Consider the following 23,595-nt stretch of genomic DNA (forward strand, 5'->3'; position numbering starts at 1 on the left):
TCCTGAGCCTGAGTCTAAGGCCAGCTGAGGGTCTTCTCCAGCAAGCCCTCTGTCCTAGTCAGCTTTAACTGTCAGCATGGCCACTAAGTCATCTAAGAGGAGTGACTCAATTAAGGGATTGTCCAGATCAGATGAGCCTGTGGGCATGTCTATGGGGGATTGTCTTAATTGTTAATTGGTGCAGGAGGGCCCAGTTCACAGTGGGAGGCAGCATTCCTAGGCAGGTGGTCTTCAGCTGTGGAAGAAAGCTAGTTAGCAGGAGCAGGATTGAGGCAGCCAGCAGCAGTCCACGGTTTCTGTTGTACTTCCTCATCAGGTGTGAGTTCCCGGCACAGCGGTGATGCTGCACGGAATAGCACAGAGGCCTGGGCTCTTACTCTGACTTACTCTGTGATGGACTGGGACCTGTAGGCTGACATACGCCCTTTGCCCCCTGTGTTGCTTTCAGACGGTTTTATCACAGCAATGGAAAGAAAATGAGAGCACCATATGAAAACCTGTCCCTGTCCCTGTCCTGAAAGTCCCATGGTGCAGTCACACATCTAGGTCACACAGTGATGGACAGCCAGGTACCTCTAGATTCTCTCAGAGCGGGGCCCTGGATAGTTTATGGATGGAGTGGAGTCCGGCTTTCTTTTAATTGTGTGTAGATGTATGTATGTGCGTACATATGTTTCATGTGTGTGTATGTGCATGTTGAGGGCAGAGGTCAAGTTAGGTGTCTTAATCTATCCCTTTCCATGTTCCTTGTTGAAACAGGCTCTCTCACTGATTCCGACGCTTGCCTTTTTGGTTATACTGGTTGGCTACCAAGCCTTAGGGGTCCCCCTGTTCCTGCCCCAGTGCTGCTGAAATGACAACCGCTACATAGTTTTTAATGTGGATGTAAATCTAGGTTCTAATGGTCTCATAGCATGCATCTTACCCACTGCACCAGCTCCCCAACCCCAAGATATCTCCTCCTTGAATCCCAAGTCAACAGCCATCACCCTTTCCTTCATACTGAGGAAACCAAGCTCCCATCTCAAAAAAAAAAAACCAGGGATCCCATGTCCATATAAATAGGGTTCAAGCGGGGCGGTGGTGGTGCACGCCTTTAATCCCAGCACTGGGGAAGCAGAGGCAGGTGGATCTCTGTGAGTTCAAGACCAGCCAGGTCTACAGAGTGAGTCACAGAGCAGCCAGAGCTACACAGAGAAACCCTGTCTTGAAAAACAAAAACAGAATAATAAATAAATAAATAGGATTTAAATCCCAACTCACCAGTGTTGGGCTAACATCATTAATGTCTCTGAGCTTCGACTTCCTGCTGTGTAAGATGAGATTTTTAGGGTAACATGAGGGATGCTGGCTGCCATTCCCTAGCACCTACCTGCCTGTTCCCATCCCTTGGGCCAGCCTGCAGGGCCCAAGCAGAGATGACATTGAAGGCCTTGACCACAGTGCAAGCAGGGAAGAGTGAGGCCAGGTACTCGGCGTTCGACTGGTGGTTCTGAAGATGCTCCTTCTCCGTGGGGTTGCTTACATCCACTAAGATCTTGCCAGCCAACTGGTCGCCCAGACTGCACAGCGAAGAATAGTGCTCCCGGAACACGGCTACAAAAACGACCTGTGGAGAGCTCACGGCCTCCTCCTGAAAAGTTACATGGGCTGCGGAGGGGAAGAGGCCAGCTGTGCGTTTGGGGTTACGACTCCCCACTACCACGCTGAAGCCAGAGCTCACTAGGCGTGTGGCTAGGGAACGGGCAAAATCCCCACTGCCCAGTATGCCCACTTTGGGGGCCTTGCTGGGGACCTCAGCCAGACTGCCATCACTGTCCACCAGGCGGCGACTGATCAGCGGCTTGTCCATGTCCCCGGACATTGTAGTAGCTGTAAGAGAATGCAGAGATCTAGTCACTAGAGGCCTCCCAGGGCATCTGGCCTCCTACCTCCCACCTTGTGTCAAACATGGCTGGTTAGGTCTTCATCCAGCAGACACCAAGTATTCCATTTGCAAACACAGGGGACAAGCTGAGCAAGAGCAGCCCCGCCGGATGAGGACATATAAGCACAGAGTGGGAGGACTCCGACCTGAGGAAGGCTGGGAAGACAGAAAATGAAGGCTGGGAAGGTGGCTCAGCAAGCATGGAGATTAGAGCTTGGATCTCTGTGCCCACATAAACACTGGGTAGGCATGGGACTCAGAAAGCAGCGAGAGGGGATCCCTGGAGCAGGCTGAGTAGCTAGCCTGGTCATATTGGTGAGCTCTGGGTTCACTTTGAGACCCTGCCTCATTGAGTAAGGTAGAGAACAACAGAGGGTATAGGCCAGTCTTGGGCCTCCACAGGCATGTGTATACATCTGCATACATACATACCTCAACGTGGGGAAAGAAGAAGGACAGGGACACTTAAGAGGACATGGGAGGGGCTGGAGAGATGGCTCAAAGGTTAAGAGCATTGGCTGCTCTTTCAGAGGTCCTGAGTTCAATTCCCAGCAACCACATGGTGGCTCACAACCATCTGTAATGGGATCTGGTGCCCTCTTCTGGCCTGCAAGCATACATGCAGACAGAACAGTGTATGCAAAATAATTTTTTTTTAAAAGAGGACATAGGAAAGGGGAAAGGAATCTAGGAAAAGCCTCTCACCAGCCGAGAAGCGTAATTCCAGTACATGAGCAATGTTTGTCATGACGCTGCTCACATGATTACACTCAGTACATGAGCAATGTTTGCCATGATGCTGCTCACGTGATTACACTTATACCCAGAGAAAATGCTAAAATAGCAATGACCTGAGATGCGGAGATGGCTCAGAGGCCTAAGTGCTTGCCGCACGAGGATCTGAGTTTGGATCTCTAGAATCAATGTACAAAAGTCAGGTGTGGCAGCATGTGCTCACATGTGCAGAGTCAGGCAGATCCCTTGGGAACCACTGGCATGCTAGTGCAGCTAAACTGGTTTCAGGTCCCAGTGAGAAACCCTGTCTCAAAAGGTTAAGGTGGGGAGTGACTGAAAAAAAGACACCTGACATTGATCTCTGCCCCCACACAAACACACACACACACACACACACACACACACACACACACACACACACAAATAAAAAGGAGATAATAGCGCTTTCCTTACAAGGTTGCAGAAATAAGTCAAACAGGGCTGGGCACAACTATAACCAGACTCAAGCCATAAGCACTGAGCAAGCACCAGCGGCAGAAGACCCCTCTGCACAAATGCCAGGTACTTGTCAAGCCCTAGACATCAGAAATGGGTTGGGGGGGGGCAGGAGTCAGGAACAAGCGTTCTGCAGGTTGGCAATAGAGACCCTCTCTGCTCAGCCACCTGGAACCTGGGACCATCCCACCTGACCCCACAAGGCTTCCAGGCTAGGGTGTCCACATTTGCTAACCATTTGTGTGACCTCAGAAACCTGGATGAACAGAAGTATGTCTTCCATCTCTACTTTCAAATTGCTGAGGCAGGAGAATAAGGAAGAAAATAAGGTTGGGGAAGGCTTTGGGCAAAATCTTACAAAATTCGCATACAAAAATTGGCAGGAGAGCTGGGTGGTGATGATGGCGCACGCCTTTAATCCCAGCACTTGGGAGGCAGAGGCAGGCAGATCTCTGTGAGTTCGAGGCCAGCCTGGTCTACAAAGTGAGTTCCAGGACATCCAGAGCTATGCAGAGAAACCCCGTCTTGGAAAATGAGAGAGAGAGAGAGAGAGAGAGAGAGAGAGAGAGAGAGAGAGAGAGAGAGAGAGAGAGAGAGAGAGAGGAGAATAAAAAAGGCAACTAAATCAGGCCCCTGGCACAGGTATGGGTGTATGTATGTGTATATGTGTGATGTACATATGTGTGCACATTTATGAGCCTGTATATGTGTGGACATAAGCCTTGTATGTTGGTTCTCACTCTCTGCCATGTTTGACACAGGGTCTGTTTTTTCTCCTGCTCCCACACCAGGCTGGCTGAGGAGCTCTGTCTTACTTCCCATCTCCCCATAGGATGCTGGAGTTACAGACATTCATATTGTACCCAACTTTTTCGTGGGTTCTGAGGATTCGAACTCAGATCCTCATGTCTGCAAATGCTTTTTACTTACTGAAGCACCTCCCCAACCCCTGCCCTCACAGTTTTTCATGGGTATGGCCACACCCAAGCACAAGACCTGCCACTGTTCTGATGGCTGTGGGGAGGGACAGAGTGGTTGGCACACATCCTGGAGTTTTGAGAGGCTCAGAAGTCACTGCTGCCTGTGTGTTTGGTAGAGGTCAGAGTCTGAGTTATCTAGTCTCTAGATGTGCCTGGCTCTGATGTGGGATCTATTTATAGACTGAGGGCACAGAGGGAGAGGGGATCTGATTGCAGTTGATGGGCCTAGGTCTGTAGCCTGGATACAGATCTACTCACCTGCCTGCCAAGCTATGGCTGGGGTGACCCGGTCCCCTTGGGGTCTTTGCCAGGCTCCTTGTCCCCTCTCGATTCCCAGCAGAGCCAAAACATGGACTGCAATTTTGGCTCTGATACACAACTGATCAGCCTGCTCCTGCCTGCTCTTGGAGGCAGGAGTGAGAATAGTCACGGAGATAATGGCCCTAGCCTTTTCTCATGGGTCGTGCCACCCTTCGGATTCTAAGTGGTCATGGATGGCCACCAGGCATCCCTTGGGTACAGTTATCCTCACAAATTATGATAAATCCTATAAGGAAAAGCAGACTCCCACCCAGAACCCAGGGTTACCTCAGACTGCCAGGATGCCCATATGTTATCTTTGGGTGTGTGCCCACACTCTAAGGATGAAGCCCAGGGCTTTGAACACACGAAGGCTCGAATTCATTCTGCCACCAAGCTACATCCTCTGCCCACTTATGGGTTTGATTCCTTTTAAACCTTCGTGTGTGTGTGTGTGTGTGTGTGTGTATGAGACGACAGGTGTACAATACAATTGAACATATGCAAACTGTATGCTGGAGCGGTGGCTCACTGGTCAGGAGCCTGCACTGCTTTTGAAGCTGTGTGAGTTCAGTTCCCAGCACACACGGTGCGTGGCTCACAACTACCTGTGACTTCAGCTCAAGGAGAGTCTGATACCTCCGACCTCCACAGGTGTTACATTCATATGCATGAATCCACACACACACAATTAAAAATGAAAAATAATAAAAAAAATTTAAAAGTTTTTATATGCTTGCTCAGCATGTAGACTCTGGGTTTAATCCCAGGCATCACACACACACACACACACAAGTTGTTTTTGTTTTTAAAGAAATTGAGTCTCCAAGGACTATTATTTCTGTGACTGAAAAGCAAACATGCTTTGGGGTTAAGTCTGAGTCTGTGATTCATTTGTCTCCGCATTCAAAGCTTCTTTCCTTGTTTTCTGCTTAGTTGAGCTCTTTAAGTCCCATGACCCGCAGAGAAGTCAAACTTACACAACAGCCAAAGTTAACTGTTGGGGAGGAGCCATCGTCTCTGGGACTGGGCTTGCCCTGTGGCTTCTTTCTACCATCATTCCAGGGAGGTGTGGCTGGATCTGTGTATGAGTGCTGAGGTCTCAGGGCCGCTCTGTGGCTCCCAGAGGTATCCTCCGCTATCCACTGCAAGGCCTGGAGTTTAAATGAGGCCATGCAGCAGGATACGGCACACAGCAGCCAAATCTTCCAGGAGGTGCACTGCCTCTCATTTCCCCACGGGTGTGAATCTGCTCTGTCTCCTCTGAAGCTCACACTGAAATGTAACCATTACAGGGCATGAAGGGGAAGGACGTCTAAGAGGTGGATTAAAGGGGCTGGAGAGAATGCTCAGTCGATGGAATACTGTGCCTTGCAGACATGAGGACCTAAGTTCAATACCCAGCATCCATGTAAAAAAAGCCAGCATGGTGGTTGTCTTAGGGTTTATTATTGCAGTGAAGAGACACCATGGGCATGGCAATTCTTATAAAGAAAACATTTAACCGAGGGGGCTTGCTTACGGTTTCAGGGGTTCAGTCAGTCGTCACCAAGGCAGGGAGTATGGCAGCATTCAGGCAGAGGTGGTGCTGGGGCTGAGAAACAGGAAATCAACTGACTGTCACACTGAGTGAAGCTTGAGAAAGACCTCAAAGGCTGACCCCACAGTGGCACACTTCCAACAGAAGGTGTGATCCAGATTACAGGTGTGCCCTCCAGTCTCAAGGTCTGGATTAAAGGCGTGTGTCACCCAGCCTTCTCCAACTAGACATAATTCTTCCAACAAGGCCACAGCTATTAATAGTGCCACTCCCTATGAGTTTATGGGGACCAAATACATCCAAACTATTATAGAGTTGCTCACCACAGCTGGGGAGGAGGATCCCTGGGGCTCCTCAGGTCATCTAACATAGCCAAATCAGTAAATCCCACGCCAAGGAAACAGGATATGGGTCTCATGAGGTGGCTCAGTAGTGCAAAGCCCAGGTCATCTATATGTCTAGCAATGAGCTCAAGCTGGACTACAGGAGGATTTCTGGCAGTTAGATAAAAGCCAGAACTCTTCAGGAACTTATTAAGTGGGTTTCTGTTCCCCCAAAAGGAGACATTCCAGCTCATGGGCTTCCCTACCCCCAGCCACACATCCTCCTTATAACCCACAGGATTCTTCCTGCCCATGTTCTCTCGCCTCTCTTGAAGACAGCCTTGGCCATGTCCAGGCTACTTCTTTCTCTCTCTGCTCTGGACTCTTCCAGATGACTCTGGCTATTTTCTCTCTTATTCATAATAAAAACCTAGTGGAGCGGCCATTCTGGCAGTTTCCTTGCTGTGTCCCCTGCATGCTAGTGTATATAGTGGGTAAAGGCACGTGCCACCAAACTGGACCCCTGAGGTCTATTCCTAGGACCCACTGGTAGAAGGAGGGGTTCTACTGCAAGTTCCCTTTGTCAGAACCCAGCCTTTTCTCTACGCAAGGGACCATGGCGCTTCATGGTAAAGGATCCGCTCTGGGCTTTCTCTGTTTCTCTCTAAGACAGAGTCTTACTGTGTAGGCCTGGCTGACCTGGGTTAAAGGCTTGAGCCACCCTGTCCAGACTTTTGGGGTTCTTAAATTAACGTTCTCATTTTACTCCTGTCTAGAATTTGAAAAATTTAACAAACAACAAGAGAACCCCCCGTTTTGTCTGTTGTAAAGCAGAAACAGATCTCTTCAAATCAATGGGTTGCATTTTCTAAAAATGTGCTCTGAGATAATGGCCTGAAGGCACGCATGCATTTCACCTTAAGCCAGTTCAGTGGGGCAGAGGTAGGATGGGAATGTGGCTGAGTCAGCAGAGCGCTTGCCTGGCATGCTAGAAGCCCTGGGTTTGACCCCCATGCAGTAATCTGGAAGTGGTGGTGCATGCCTGGAATCCCAGAGGCAAGAAGATCAGAACTGTGAGGTAACTGTCACCTACAGAGTGAGTTTGAGGCCAGTCTGGGTTACATAAAGAAAACAAACACAAAGACAGCCAAAAGGAAGAAGACATTGCTGCCCAACTCTCAGAAGGGAGCCTGGGGTGGGGGTCCAGCAGGAAGATGGGCAGGGCACCAGCAAACTCTGGAGTAGCGCCTTGGGGTGTCTGCTAGCAACAGTCCTTAAGCCACGGCATCCCCAGGTCACCCTTCCCTGCCAGGATCCCCAGTTCTCAAATTAAACCCACAGCTGCTTTGCCTGTGCCTCCCTGGCCTGGAGCGCTGCCTCTGCTCTGTGAGGTAGTCTTTCCAAGGTGGGAACTTAGTGCAGTTTACTGTGGGGACCCAGCACATGAACTTCAGCTAAAGTCTCACTGGCATCTGCAGAGGTCACAGAACCCACTGCAGAGATCCTATGGGACCCACTGCAGAGATCCTATGGGACCCACTGCAGAGGTGCTATGGGACCCACTGCAGAGGTGCTATGGGACCCACTGCAGAGGTGCTATGGGACCCACTGCAGAGCTCCTATGGGACCCACTGCAGAGCTCCTATGGGACCCACTGCAGAGGTGCTATGGGACCCACTGCAGAGCTCCTATGGGACCCACTGCAGAGGTGCTATGGGACCCACTGCAGAGGTGCCATGGGACCCACTGCAGAGCTCCTATGGGACCCACTGCAGAGCTCCTATGGGACCCACTGCAGAGGTGCTATGGGACCCACTGCAGAGGTGCCATGGGACCCACTGCAGAGGTGCCATGGGACCCACTGCAGAGCTCCTATGGGACCCACTCAGAGCTCCTATGGGACCCACTGCAGAGCTCCTATGGGACCCACTCAGAGCTCCTATGGGACCCACTCAGAGCTCCTATGGGACCCACTGCAGAGGTGCTATGGGACCCACTGCAGAGATCCTATGGGACCCACTGCAGAGGTGCTATGGGACCCACTGCAGAGATCCTATGGGACCCACTGCAGAGATCCTATGGGACCCACTGCAGAGGTGCTATGGGACCCACTGCAGAGCTCCTATGGGACCCACTGCAGAGATCCTATGGGACCCACTGCAGAGGTGCTATGGGACCCACTGCAGAGATCCTATGGGACCCACTGCAGAGATCCTATGGGACCCACTGCAGAGGTGCTATGGGACCCACTGCAGAGGTGCTATGGGACCCACTGCAGAGGTGCTATGGGACCCACTGCAGAGGTGCTATGGGACCCACTCAGAGCTCCTATGGGACCCACTGCAGAGCTCCTATGGGACCCACTGCAGAGATCCTATGGGACCCACTGCAGAGGTGCTATGGGACCCACTGCAGAGGTGCTATGGGACCCACTGCAGAGATCCTATGGGACCCACTGCAGAGGTGCTATGGGACCCACTGCAGAGGTGCTATGGGACCCACTCAGAGCTCCTATGGGACCCACTGCAGAGGTGCTATGGGACCCACTCAGAGCTCCTATGGGACCCACTGCAGAGGTGCTATGGGACCCACTCAGAGCTCCTATGGGACCCACTGCAGAGCTCCTATGGGACCCACTGCAGAGGTGCCATGGGACCCACTGCAGAGGTGCCATGGGACCCACTGCAGAGGTGCTATGGGACCCACTGCAGAGCTGCTATGGGACCCACTGCAGAGCTCCTATGGGACCCACTGCAGAGGTGCTATGGGACCCACTGCAGAGCTCCTATGGGACCCACTGCAGAGCTGCTATGGGACCCACTGCAGAGGTGCTATGGGACCCACTGCAGAGGTGCTATGGGACCCACTGCAGAGGTGCCATGGGACCCACTGCAGAGCTCCTCTCCCAGATATTGGGCTCCTGAAAGTCCAGGGGACATACTCCGAATGCCACTGTGGTAGGTCTTCAGTGAAGAACTGGGGAAAGCGCTGGGTGTACTCAATACTTGCCTAGGGTCTTAAGTACTTTCTGTCACCATGATGAACACCATAGCAACGTGGGGAGGGAGGGTTACTTCAGCTTTATAGTTCCACATCATATTCCATCACTGACTGTCGGGGCAGGAGCATAAGGCAGAAACCCGGAGGCTGGAACCGAAGCAGAGGCCATAGAGGAACACTGCTTCCCGGATCACTCCTCATGGCCTGCTCAGCCTGTTTTCTTATTGCACCAGGACCACGAGCACATGGGTGACACTGGCCCCAGGGGGTGGGTATTTTCATATCAATCAAGAAAATGCCCCACAGACTTGCCCACCTGCTGGGGGAGCATTTTCTCAACTGAGGCTTCCTCTTCCAAAGTGACTCCAGCCTGTCAGGTTGACTTAAAGCTAGCCAGCACAGCCAGCATGCACGAGGTCCTATGTTTGCGCACCAGCACCACACAGGCTGGGCAAGGCAATCCCAGCACTCTGCAGGTGGAGGCAGGAGGATCTCAGAAGTTCTCGGCTACAGGGCATTCTCCCATACACGTCCATCTTCGAAAGATAATTATCGTATCACTTGTATTGTGGTTTTGGACAACTACCCCGGCCCATGTTTATAAGAGTTCATTTATTTGTTTGTTTGTTTTGAGACAGGGTTTCTCTGTGTAGCTCTGGTTACTCTAGAACTCCCTCTGTAGCCCTAGCTGGCCTTGAACTCAGAGATCTGCGTGCCTCTGCCTCCCAAGTGCTGGCATTAAAGGCGCGTACCACCACTACCACCTGATGGGATTTCTTAGAAGATGGATATATTCCTGAAAGGGATAACTGGTTTGACCTGACTGGGGAGGAAGATTCATCTCACTCCATGAATATTCATAAACACCTCTTTAAAAATCCACAACAAGAACCTACTAGGCTTTTCCCTGCCTTGGGCCAGCCTACTCAAGTCTCTCTTCAGAGTGTTTGATTTGCTTGACTTTAATAAACTTCCAATACTATCAACCTGACAGGACCTGGACTCCTTAGACAAAGCTCTGGCTATGTGTGAGGGAGTTTCTGGATTAGATGAACTGCAGGGAAAGACCCGCTTTAAATGTGAAGGGCAGCATCCCATGGGCTGGACCTGGAATAAATTAAAAGAAGAAAATGGGGTATGCAACAGCATCCATCTCTTTCCTCTCCTGACTAGATAATTTATGCTCCTGAGGCCATGCGTTCCCCACCTTTACACCATGTACCCCCAAACTATGAGCCAAAATAAACCTTTCTTCCTGGGGCTGCTTCTCCAGGGGCTTTGTCACAACGATGGGCAAGGTCACTAGTACACCACTCTTAACAAATGTGGGGAGAGGAGGATGGGGGATATGGTGGCGCTTCAGCCAAAGAAGCAAACTTGATGGTCTCCTTTTCTGCCACCGGCATGTCACCAGGCCCACAGCAGGCTGGGGAGAAGTGTAGCATTAGGAAGTCACAAAAACCGGAGGACCAGGACTTTAGCAGACACCCTGGCTGGGAGGATGTCCCCGAAGGACGGCTGAAGAACCCACATGGGCCACCTCCCATCCGTTCAATTTCACTTCTTCAACAGTGAGATTCAGAACAGCTACTCATCAGGACAGCTCACTGCACCCCTCGGCCATTAGACTCAGTGTGATGGCCAGGAGAGGGAAGGGGGTGTCCCTGACGTCAGCACTAAGGCCAGGGGCTCTAAGCTTCGGGATGAGCCAGCTCCTGCATCATCAGCACACAGTATCTTTAGAGTAACCCATGTGCATAGCGCCCCCTGTGGCCCAGCAGTGCTCAACAGCACTCAGACCCGCCATGCCTTCTCAGAGGAATCCCCTCAGCCATTCCTTGAATCCCCACAGTGTACACAGGGGAAACAAGATACAAGGTCCACAGTGGAGATTTTAGGAGATGGGCAGGCTTTGCAATGCAGCTGGAAGCAAAAGACTCTGTCTTAGTTTCTTTCCCTGTTGCTGTGGTAAAATATCACGACAAGAGCATCTTAGGGAAGACAGGGTTTATTGTGGCTCATGTCCAAGGGTTCTATTGAAGGGATGGTGGTGGCTACAGAGGAGGGTGGTCACATGGTACCCAGTCAGGTGAGAGATGACTGCTGGTGCCCAGCCCACTTTCTCCTTTGTCAGGACTGGGTCCTCCCATCTCAACAGAATCTAGATAATCCCTCAAAGGCAGCAGAGGCAAATATAGGGAGTCTTCTAGGTGTTTCTAGATCCTATCATGTTCACAATCTGTGTTAACCATCATGGATTTCAATGAGAGCCTGGCCAGGCACCAGGACAGCCTGGGAGGGCCAGTTTAGCTGTGCCAGGGGAACTCCAAGAGGGGCCCGAGGATCAGCCAGCTCCTCCGGTCAGGTTGGAGGCTACGGAGAAGCAGCACCGGACCTGCAGCCTCAGCTCCTGAGATGAGGCAGTCTCCTGCTTCCCTGGGAAACTGGAACTGCAAAGCCTGGAGCCCATGTGCCCCAAAGGCTGTGTCTGCCTCTTCCCTTGCCATGGGGAGGGATTTGCAAAATCAGAAAAAGAGATCTAGTCCAGCTTTGATCCTGAGCTGGGAAGCGTGGGGGTAGAGAGAAGGCAGAGGTAGTCAAGACACACAAAGACAGCAGCTGGCCCTCCTCCTGGGGCTCAAGTTTGATGACATCACTTCCTCCTGTTCCGTCTAGTTGAGTTCCTTTCCTAGAAAGTCTTTGGGGGAAACTCCCCTGGCCCTGAAGAGCCACTCCTTCTGGACTCCAAAGGACACTGAACTTGGCTTCCACACTCTGCAGATGTTCGGGGAGGACCAGATCATACAGCCACTCCCCAGCTCTGTCACGAGCCAGAGGAGGCTTTCTCAGAGGACTAACAGCAGGACTGGCTCTTGGTTTCCTCCTGGGCCAGGGCCTGGGACCTTGGGGTCCTCTGTCTCCTTACTGACCGCCTCACCTTTTGGCTCACTCCTCTGTCCCTGAGCCAGGTGGAGGCTCCTCCTTACCCATACACACACCTCTATCACTTAACCCATCGCCTGACATCCAGGAGATGCTCAATTAATATTTGCTTGAATAATGGGACTTCTGGATTCTGTGCCATGGGCGGGGTGTGCTTGTGACTCTTAGCTATTCTCCCAGAACCTAGCTGGGGCTCTGCATCCCAGTGGTGATGAACTAGCCAACTCCTCCCTGCTCTCTCTCTACCCCACCCCCAGCCCTGTGCCTGTGGTTGCACATGGAAGGCAAGGAACAACCTCAGATGTGGTTACCGAGGCTCCATGTACCTCCTTGAAAATCCCTGACTGCTCTGGAGTTCACCAAGTTTCTATACCACAGCCACACAGTGACAGTTTTAGACACTAACTGCCACCCAGGCACTGCACAAATGAGTTTAAATACTACAAATAAATATAAAGGCTGTGGCACCCATCCCTTGTTTCTAGTGCCTCCCGATCAGAACTCTGGGATCATGTTTAGTTTTCTGAATTAATCTTTTTTTGCCTGCAAATCTTCTTCTCTCCAACTAACAAAACTCGAGGTCTGTTCTATTTTTGCTTTGGAGGTTGCAAATCAGATATTTACATGACAGTTTACAACAGTAGCAAAATCACAGTAATGGAGTAGCAACGAAAATAGCCTTGCGGTGGTGGTGGTGGTGGGGTTACAGCAACAGGAGGAACTGCCTTAAAGGGTGGCGGCATTTGGAAGGTTGAGCCTGAAATTCAGAGCTCCAACTCCCTCTGCCTCGAGAGCACTGGCACTAAAGCTGAGACCTGCCATGCTCAGCACTTTATTTACCTGTACGAAGGTCCGTGTTAAACCTAGAATCTTTGCCTAATGAGCTCATATCCACGAACTCGGGTTGGTCCGCTTTTGTTGCTTCCACCACTATGCCATACCCTTAAAATCCACCCGTGCACAATTCCTCAGACTTCCGCTTGCACAAATTAGCACACTGATAGCACACCTCTTTATGGACCGCGCTTTGCTTCTCCTCTAGGAGCCTGATTAGCCTGGAGTCCCATTACGCTCTAGAGACAATGGTTTACGGGACTAAGGGACGTCAGCATTGTCTTGGCCAGCAAGGGTGAAGAGGGCAATCCTGTAGAAAAAGGAAAGGGCACATCTTCTATGGAAGGAGAAGCTACTCCCTCAGATGAAGAAATCTGAAGATTCAATGCCCTCAGCCACCTTAGGGTCCTCCCCCACATCTCCATCCTGAACCACAAGGTCCCCATTTTGTTCTCAATGTCCTCACTCCACTGTATTGGCTGACACCCTTGAGGGTTGGGGCCTGAGGTCTGGAAGGAAGTCAGCTGACCTTATAAAGAGGGCTTGGTCTGATTTCTGGCAACTTGAACTTTATTGCTTCTGGAGAGATTTCTTCCATGACACACCTAAGAAACTTCAGCCCGTCTGTGTAAGTCTGGAGCTGGGGAACTTCAGTGTTGAGTTCCCTCTTTTCTTCTGTCACTTTATCTGGAGATTCTGGAAGTCTCCAGCCAGCATTGTTATTTTCTGCATTTTTCCCCAAATGGCCAAAGGTTTTATGTACAGTGTCACTAAACTACTTCTTCCTCATGAGAGATAAATCAGGATCATTTGGTAACCCAACAGTGGCTACCTCGTGCTAGAGAGACCAGGAGTTCCTCAGTCTGCCGGCTGGGTATCTCAGCAGTCCCCAATTGTCCCTAACAGTCAGGAGGACTCCCGGAGAGCCCTAGTCTTTAGTCTATGATGGAAATTCAAAGACGCTGGTTCTAGCGTCACTGGAGGGTGCTGCAGCAGAAAGATAAGTGAATATGCCAGCGAGAGTGAGGCAGCAGGCAACAAGTGTTCCCTTGTCCCGCGTCCTCTTACGGGTGCCCCCAGAAGGTGCCACCCATATTTACGGTGAGTCTTCTCAACTCAGATAATCTGATCAAGAGAGTCTCTCAGTATAGCATGATGACACACACCTTTAATCCCAGCACTTTAGAGACAGAGGCAGGCAGATCACTGTCAGTTTGAGGACAGCCTGGTCTACATTGTGAATTCTTTGCTAACCATGGCTACATAATGAGAACCTGTCTCAACAAACAAACAAGCAACGAAACCAGCCAAGACCAAAACAAAGTCCTTCGCAGCTCAGTCCAGCAGCTTTCAAAATTATCCGATTCTGAGTCCAGTCAAGTTTACAGCTAAAATCGCCCGTTACAAGGCCCAACAGAAGGCCTGGCTGTTGAGGCTGGGGAGATGGCTCAGTTGGTAAAGGGCTTGCCTAAAAAGTGTGAAGCCCAGAACATGATCTCCAGCACCCGCATACAAAGTGGATTGTGGTGGCAAGGACTTGTAATACCAGTGCTGGGGAGGCAGACAGGATTGTCTCTGGGTTAACTGGTGAGCTCCCGAAGGTGACACCTGATGTCTTCCTATGGCCTCCATATACAATCCCCAACACACACGTGAGCACACACACACTTGTTAGTGAAAACACGTGAGCACACACAGACACACACACCTGCATTTTTAAAGAGAAGGAAGAGGAGAAGCTTCCCAGTTCCTCTTTAAGACAAAATCAATGCTTTTGTTCTCTGATCCCGTAGGCTTTCTGCCACAGGGGTAGAGCAAGTGTTCAGTCCCTTAGAGCTGGGAAGCCCATAGCCTCCCACCATCCCTTCCCACAGATTTATGTCAATGTTAGACCTAAGGCCCTCTGATCTGAGTAATTCACATAGCAGGTGCCGAGTACTAATGTCCAGAAAGTCTTTCTGGGCTGGGGAGATGGCTCAGGAGTATAGAACATACCAGGAAAGCAGAAAGACCAGAGTTTAAATCCCCAGCACCCAGGTAACGCCAGACAGGAGTGACAGCCTGCTTGTAATCCCAGAGACAGGGACAGGGATTGCCGGTAAGATTAACAGAATTGAGAAGCAATTGATTCAAGTCACAGGCTCTGCCTCAACCTCAATATATAGTGGAGGGTGACTGAGAAAGTTCTCTGACTTCCACGTGAATGTGGTTATATATAATCTCACATGTGTGAACATACAGACATATATATACAAGTGACACACATAAATCTTGCTCATTTCAAAGCCCTGAAGACACAGATGTTCCTTGATTTAGGGTAGGGTTGCAGCCAGCAAATCTATTGTAAACTGATGATACTGTAAGTTTAAAATGCCTGGGAAAAGTTCCTAATTGAAAATCTGAAGTACAGTTTCTACTGAATGTTGTTGTTTTTGTACCACCATGTCAGGCCATCATTAAGCTGGGGCTTGCCTGCTCAGCCTGAATGAAAATTACACCCTTGCTATGCAAAGGAAGCAATTCCCAGGGACAACTCCTTCTCCCCATTTCTGCCATATGCCTTCCCCACGTAGTGATCCAGGGTTTCCCTGGGGCATAAGCTACCGAGGGAGGCAGCCAGCAGATCCCAGCACTCTGTATGTGTCTGGTACCCATACAGCCCAGATTCCCAGGGTCAAACGCTAAGAGATTAGAGAAGACCAGATTCACTGCAGCAACCACAACCTCAGATGCGTGCTGTGATATGATCTACAGACGACAGTCACTGCTTCCACATTGTGCACCCCAAAGCAAGGCTCAGACAGGTTAAGGGACTTCCTCCTGGACCCAGAGTTGCTTTGATTTAGTCTCTGCATCCAACTGATCTTTTGGCCGGTAAAGACAGTGGCTCTGTACGTGGGTGTTACAGATGACACCTGCCCAGCACTGGTTCTAGATTCCTGTCTGTTTCCTTCGGGTGCCCTTTATCTTCTCTATGCGCTGCTGGGAACGTTTCCCAGTCACTCCTCTGGCTGTTCCTGTAAGGTGGGGCTGTCCTCCATCCTAGGTCTTGAACTGGGGTTAGCTCAAACCTGGGATCTCGCTCCTTCCTATTCTGTCAAGCTTGGGAACCTTGCCCAACCCCTACTTCTACTCCCCAAAGCAAGGGGAAGAGAAAAGAGACCACGAGTCTCAAATAAGCATTTAAAGGCTGGCAGTAGATATGGAACTGTAGGGCGGCTGGGAGAGCACCTATATAAATAACACACACGAAGCCCTGGGTTCGATCCCCAGAACCATACAAATGACCTGGTGGTGTGAGCTTGCCATCCTCACGTAGGAGGTACAGAGGCAGGAGGATGAGAAGTTCAAAGTCATCTCAGTTGCTTGGGCAGCGGAGGCTCTGCTCCAAACAAAAGAAAACAAAACAGCTAATAACAGACATACACATTCTAAGTGGCACACTTCTGCTTTCTCTGTGGGCATTCCTCCTATCTGATGAACTCTTACAAACACTTTGCTATTACATTTCTTGTAATACTACCTGGAATTGTTATCTAGACATCATAAAAATCATTATGGTTTTTGAAAAGAAGGCAGTTTTTTTTTCTACCGAAGAAAAAGCAAAGCTCATGAGCATAAACCAGTCTCCTACCCCCACCGCGTGCGCACACACACACACACACACACACACACACACACACACTCATGCGCATAGGTTTGGTCTGACACAAAACAAAATTTTCTCCCCACATCACTTTGCAAAATAAAAGTGGATGAATAATTGATAGGGCTTTTACAAACATCTAGCTTTTCAAATCCTTCTAGAAAAATCCAGTTCGATTACTTGCAGCCAGCATTTCTGTGATAAACCAAGGCAGAAATGGTTACCAATTAAGTAAAATTTATAATTCCCAGCAGGCCCACATTCCTCAGAAATACATCAAGAACATTAACTTTTTTTTTTAAAGCAACACACACTAAAACCCACAAGGCTACTGCTTTGTGTGTGGAAACTGAAGCCCTACACTCTGAACAGGCTCCTGTACTTGCTGTCTGGATGCTCTCCCTGAAAATGGGACTTGAGGTGTGCACAGCAGACAGTCTCCCACTTTTGTCAAGACCCCCTTCTCCTGTGCTCTTTGCCACCCGAGGCTGTGTAACCCTCAGGGAAACACTGCCCTTTCTGGACTCTGGCAAATCACACATCAGGGGAACTCTCTCAAGTGGGCAAGGGGGCGGTGTACTAGTGAGTGAATGAGGTGGCTACCTCAGAGCCTCGATCAAACTTACCGCTGGCAACGGGCAGCTGCGACATCGGGCCTTCAGGTGAGTCCCTAGACAGCCCCTCTGCAAGCCATAAAGCGTCCTCCTTCGGCAGCCTGACTGTGGTTTTTCAGAAGTGGGGCGGCCACAGGCCTTCTAGGGTGTGGGTGACTGGGACACCTCCCCTCTCAGCTTGCCCGCCTACAGCTGGCCACAGGACCGGCCTGGGAGGGGTGACTGATGCTCCCTTAGAGAGAGCCCTGAGAGAGCAATTCTGCTGGAGACTTCCTGTTTGGGGAGGAAACCTCACTGTAGTAATTAGTGGCTCAGACTCCAGTGCCTTTGCTACAGGAATTGAGGCAGGATGGCCAGCTGAAGCCAGGATGCATAAAATGAATAAATGTCATCCAACATAAAGGAGGGGGGTGGTGGCAGAGCCAGAGCCACCGAGACCCTGCAAGGTGCAAAGCAAGCATAATGGTTACATAAAGTAGCAACTGATCAATTTCTCACAGGGTAATCCATTGCATTCACCACGGCTGTCACCAGCCTAGCGATGATTCTCTCAGCATTTTGTGCTGAGAGAGGAGGCTGCTCTGTCACCGCATGCCAGACAATGCCCATGGCGGAATGATGACAGACAGCTCTACAATCAGAAGAACATTTTATCCGAAATGGTAGATAAAGACACCCTCCACCCCCTGCTGGTGGCTTACCGCAGCCTCCCAAGGCTGCAAGGGCAGCCCAGAGTTCACGAAACTTCTATATTGTTGAAGGGAATCACGCTATCTGGGCTTGTGGATGGGCATATCCGATTTTCTTCAACCTGTCAGAGAACTAGCAATTTTGCAGTCTAGTGAAAGCTGTTGACATGTACACCACGTCCCAGACCAACCACCAGAGCAGGGCCCACACTGCTGTCTGTCCTGCGGTCCTCCGCACCTATCCCTAACACTGCTAAAGCCTCAGGAGGGCAGGGCTAGCTTCTGACAGCTCCCGGAGTCCAGCACAGGCCATTACGGAGACTGGTGTGTACTCTCGTCCTTCCATGCCCTGACCTGTGACCCCCCCACTTCACTTAGTCTATTACTTCCATCTGAGTTTTAACATGCTCCTCACCCACCCAAATCCTCCTTCTTTGGAGATCCAGCCCACGCTGTTGGATAATATTTAAGGCCCCTATCAGCTCCTGTAACCCTGGACAGCATTTACCCACTCTGTTCTGACAAATAAGGCTGAGTTAGCAGTGGGCAGCTGCATTTAGACAGTCTTGAGTATGAACTTGAGTTCAACAACATGCTAACATGTGACCTTGGGCAGGCTTCTTTCCCACTCTGACGGGGAAACTCTGCAGATCAGGTTGGCCTTAAATTCCCTGTGTTGTAAAGAATAACTCTGAATTCTTGATCCTCGAGGCTCTACCGCCCAAGTGCTTGGATTACAGGCATGCTCTCCTGTGCCCGGTTTATGTGGTTCTATGGTTGGAGCCCAAGGCTTCCCATGCTAAGTAAGCACTCTTCCAGCCGGGCTACACCACCAGTGAGTGTTCCCTCTGTGTTTTGAATGTTAAGTAAAACAGTGACTACGGACACCCTTACAGACAGAGGTTACTCAGGTACTATTGTTTGTACATGTCTGCCCGGAGTCTGGATCTCCTCGCTGCTGCTGGGAGGTACCACATGTTCCCTGGACAGCATCAGCTGAGGATGGAGACCCTCAGTCCTTCACTCTGAGCTGTGCTTGCTTGCTGGAAGATGCCTGTGGGGTCAGCGGGGCTCAAGGAGAACTCTTCATTACCAGTGAGCCCCAGTATCACCCAGAGAGCTGGAGCAGCAGGACTTGGTGCAGAATTCCCGACTCAGAACGGGGGCCTAAAGCATACTGTATCCCAGTGAAGGCTGCTGGTGATCTCCAGGTTCCCCTGGAGAAGCTGCTCTGAACAGAAGGGACACTTCCCAAGAAGGAATACCTGCTGGGTGGAGGGGAAAGGAGCTGACTAACTCTCTCTCCGGTTTCTTAGGGCTCCACCTGCTCCATGGGACTTCTCTCATGGAGACCCTGAAAACACAGGTGCACTATGGTCCCCGTCTCCAACCCCAGGAGGGCCTTGCTGTCTCTTCACATAGCTTGGGACCGCCCACTCCATCCTTCACTGGCCTCATATTCCTCTACGTTTGTGTCACTGGCTGGTGTGATGCTCTTGGGGCCATCTTCTTGTTTGTACAGATTCACCTCCTATGCTAAGGAGGCTGGGAAACAAGCAATGGGAGCCAGGGAGCAGCTCAGTGGAAGAGCACTTGCCTAGCAGGCTCCAGCCCTGTGTTAGTTTCCAGCATGGAAGGAATGTCTACTGAGCGGGGATATTCACGGCTGCTCCTGTGGGTGACCAAGGTGACGGGTGGGGATGTGTTGTGGGAGGAATAACTCTTCAGTACAGCTGCAGGGACAACTGGACAGAGGTCTACTCCAAGAAGCGCTCTGGAGAACGAGGCACACGGAAGAGAAGGCTTCTCCTTATTTGTATTCAGAATTATAGAGGACATGGGAGAGCCTGGGAGTGTACCAAATGGCAGTCTCCAGTCTGTTGGTCTGAGGGTCTGACATCAAGTTAGTATCACTAAATGTTGGAATGAATAATTAATGAAGCAGGATTTGGGCAGGCATAGAGCAAGCGGTAAGGAGCCTGGTTTGGGGTTAAAGAGGCTGGAGTCTAGTCTGCCCCTGGGAAAAGAAATCGTGTGGTTGGGAGAATAACATCATCTCCTAAGAGCCTCAAGGTGCAGTGAACTTGTGTGTATAGACTGCTTGGTCCAGGCTCGGGTGTGTGGGAAGCTAAGCGCTCAGGAAAGAGGATTGTCATTTTGGGTAGGATGGCATCAGCACATGGCAGGACAAGGATGGAAGGGTGATGAGCTGGAGGGCGCTGTGAGAGGTGGAGAGGGACGGAGAGCAGGTCCATTTTCCGGGGCCAAGCACTCATAACCTTCACAACCTGATTAGGATGGAGTTTCGTGGGTGGGGCGGGAATTTCCTACAGGCCTGTGGGCGGGTAGAAGGCTTTCTGCACCAGCCCAGTGACCCCATGACCTTGTAAAGACCTAAGCGGAGAGGCTCTGATCTCCACACGCGTACCCACGCTGCACACATGTCTTCACACATCACAAAACAGAGGCACACATCTATCCCTTCACAAAGGAGGAAAGGGACAAACGACAAACGTAGGTTCTAAAAGGATAAACTTCCTTCTTCGAAATCCAGAGGCCCTTTCCTTGTCCAGAGACTCACCAGATTCCATAGAACACTTAGGTACTCAGCTCCTGCCTGCCCAACCCAGAAAGTCCTGAGCACTCTGCAGGGAAGGGAAGGCACCCAGAGGCAGATCCAGTTTCAACTGGAAGGCAGAGAACTCAAGTCCCAGAAGACCTTCCACCCCTGTCCCGGCCTACTAAGGTTTCTGTCTGCAGCAGCAGGAAGCGCAGAGAAATCCTTCCTGGCCTGGAGGCAGGTGTCCAGACTTTCAGAAGGGTTCCTGGGGCCTGGAGCTAGGGCCAGGCCTGTCACAGAGAAGGGCATCTCAGAGTCTGCTCTGGGCCCCAGTGGTCTACCAAAGAGCAAAAGAACCCAGAAGTTCCGACCATATCCCTCAAATCTACATGGGGAAACAGCTCAGTTGATAAATTACTTGCCTTGAAAGCATGAGGACCTGAGTTCAATACCAGAGCCCACATAAAGCCTGGCATAGTGATACACACTTGTAATCACAGAGCTGGAGGAAGCAGATGAAACAGACAGACCTTGGGGCTCCCTGGCCAGTTGGCCTCCCTGAATTGGCAAGTCTCAGAGCAGTGAGAGAGCCAGTCTTGAAAAACAAGATGGTTTCTAAGGAATGACCGCTGAGATCAACTTCTGGTCTTCACGCTCATGTGAGCACACACACGTACATGCACACATACTTATACCCACATGCCTCAACACAGACATCAAACACACAATATTAATATTCAAATCCCCGGGAGCAGAGGGAGGGGTCTGATACTTAAAGTCCTGCGGTTCAGAGTGATAAAGAATTTCTGCCCAGGGCCACCACTCCCTCTGCCTTCTGGGGATGTAGTGTCCAAAGCCCTGGGCAGGGCTCAACAATTGAAGAACCAAGTTCAGGTACCCAGACGACTTCAGTGTGGGCTGAGGTTCAGACTCCTGCTTGCTGACTGCAAAGCCAGACTCCCCTATCAGTGGTTACCTGCCTTGCGCTGTGAAGGCTTGTAGCTTTGGACTCTGCTCAAGAACTTTCACTTTTTAACACCCTGAAACCCTGTCTCTGATAAGCCTGAGGAAGGAAGAACCATAAAACAAGGACAGAAGACAGGACAGGCCAGGTCTTGACATCTGATGTCTTCAGGATGGAGAGACACAAGTTTAAGCAGACCAGGCCTGGAAGACCTCAGCAGGCTTGGGGGAAGTCTAGTCAAACTTCACGTGACCAGCTGGGCCAGGCTGAGCTCCCAGCTGGCCCTGAGGCCAATAGCCTCCCTCGATGATCCCATTCCAAGGCCTCTTGCAGAAAGCCTTCCCGTCCACCACTTCCCCCAGTGACGTCGCCTGTCCCATTCCATCTATGCATCCACCAGACACTGATTAATCATTTGCTTGCGGTCAACCCCTGTGCAGACCCCTGGTGACACACTCAGCTGTGCCCTCCATGTGCTTCTGATTCAGATGGTTGACATGGGTGCTGGGCACCTGTGTTTTTGACATCCTTTGCAGGGAAGATGGTTCAATCAGCGAAGTGTTTCCTGTGCACGCACAAAGAACTGAGTTCGAATGCCTAGAACGAGGTGAAAAGCTAGTGCACTCATTCACACTTGTAATGGCAGTGTTGGGGAAGTGGAGACAGGGATTCCCAGGGCTTGCTGGCCACACAGTTTAGTCAGTGGGTGAGCTCCGAGTTCAGTGAGCGATCCCACCTTTTAAAATGTGCACACCAATAAAGGAAGACATCCAGCATCCACCTCTGGCTTCAACACAGACACACTACGCATAGCTGGCCCAAGTGACTTGAGAGGGCCCTTTGGGGACATTGAGCCACCCAGCACTGAATCCACTGGGCTGTCCAGACATTCTGAGGATCTGGCCTGCTTCTAGAAGACCCCTTTGTCCAGAAAACCTGCAGCTTCTACTACGTGCTATCTGTGTGTCCTTGTAAAACACCAGGAATCTAGAAGGCTTAGCATTCCCCTGAATATCCAGAAATAAGAACAGGGTGTCCTGGCTGCCAGGAGTGGCTGGACTAGCGCATGCAGAGCCCCTAGCAAGTGCCTGAGAAATGTTGGCTTCCATGGCAGCACTTTGCCGGGCAGACACACCTCCCAAGGGAATTTCGCTAACCCCTACTTCTGGAGCCTGTTTCAGAAGTGACTCTGAACACGTGTTAGACTTCTCGGTGCCCTGTACCACCCTCAAGCAACCCCTCCTTGCCCGCACCAGCACACGCTGCCTGTTGACCCAAACAGCCTAAGGCACAACATTCACTTTAGCTAACCATAGTGACCAAAGTTACCACTACACTCCTGCCGGCAGCCGGCTCCCAGGTTTCTGTGGGCAAGACGAAGAACTTTCCAGACTAAAGCTCAGCGGGCAGAGGCGGGCACTGGGCAGACCTGCCAATTGGGTACTAGGTACTTCCTCCCCTGAAAGCCGCTGAACAAAAAACGAAGAGCACGTGGCACCCATGGTAGTCCAGGGCTGCCAGGAGGGTGGCTGACAAGTGCAACATGGACTCTGGAGCCTACTTCCCCCTTGTCTGTGACTACCCCGCCGGGATCTTCTGCCACCAGGCTAGCGTGGCTTGGTCCAATGGGACGAGGTTGCCCGATCTGTAGCGATCGCTCAGGGTGCGTCAGAGAAGGAGCGCGCCAGGGGTCCCGGGGACAGTGCACCCGAACGTGGAGAGGGTCACTCACCTCGGCGGCCCGCCGCTTGGAGGAGCCGTGGCAGCTGCAGGTCGCCAGCAGAGGTGGTGGCTCGGCCCTAGACTCCTCCTTTCCTCGCGCCCCGCCCGCCGGTGGGGCCGGACCTGGCCGGGTGGTGGCCACACACCCGCTCTCTGCCGCTAATCCAGTAATGCCACCCCTCCCGCCCTCAATCGCGAGCTCAAGGCTCTCGGTCCCCGCCCTGCACTGCAAGTGGAGGAAACCACCAGCCACCGTCCTCTTCCATTCCCCTAGGGAGTCTCAGAGCCGGTCTTGTCACTTCCTGGTCTGCCCACAGTAAAGT

At 51.2% G+C, this 23,595-nt stretch overlaps 1 protein-coding gene across 3 annotated transcripts in view; it reads right to left on the reverse strand.

The window, feature by feature from the left end:
- Positions 1–23,381, reverse strand: part of Steap3 (STEAP3 metalloreductase) — a 41,171-nt gene extending 17,790 nt beyond the window's left edge. The window contains exons 1-3 of one of the 3 annotated variants that reach the window (XM_075987744.1): positions 23,283–23,362; positions 5,960–6,031; positions 1,373–1,872 (exon numbers count right to left, since the gene is read on the reverse strand). In XM_075987744.1, coding sequence (XP_075843859.1) covers positions 1,373–1,864 — 492 coding nt within the window. In that variant the 5' untranslated portion in view covers positions 1,865–1,872; positions 5,960–6,031; positions 23,283–23,362. Of the gene's footprint in view, positions 1–1,372; positions 1,873–5,959; positions 6,032–22,879; positions 22,933–23,282 lie in introns of those variants that run through there. The other 2 variants (XM_075987743.1, XM_075987746.1) reach the window with 2 other exon arrangements.
- Between the last annotated feature and the right edge of the window lie 214 nt (positions 23,382–23,595).

The sequence above is a fragment of the Microtus pennsylvanicus genome, chromosome 10, assembly GCF_037038515.1.
Source record: "Microtus pennsylvanicus isolate mMicPen1 chromosome 10, mMicPen1.hap1, whole genome shotgun sequence".
In the NCBI taxonomy this organism is placed as follows: domain Eukaryota; kingdom Metazoa; phylum Chordata; class Mammalia; order Rodentia; family Cricetidae; genus Microtus; species Microtus pennsylvanicus.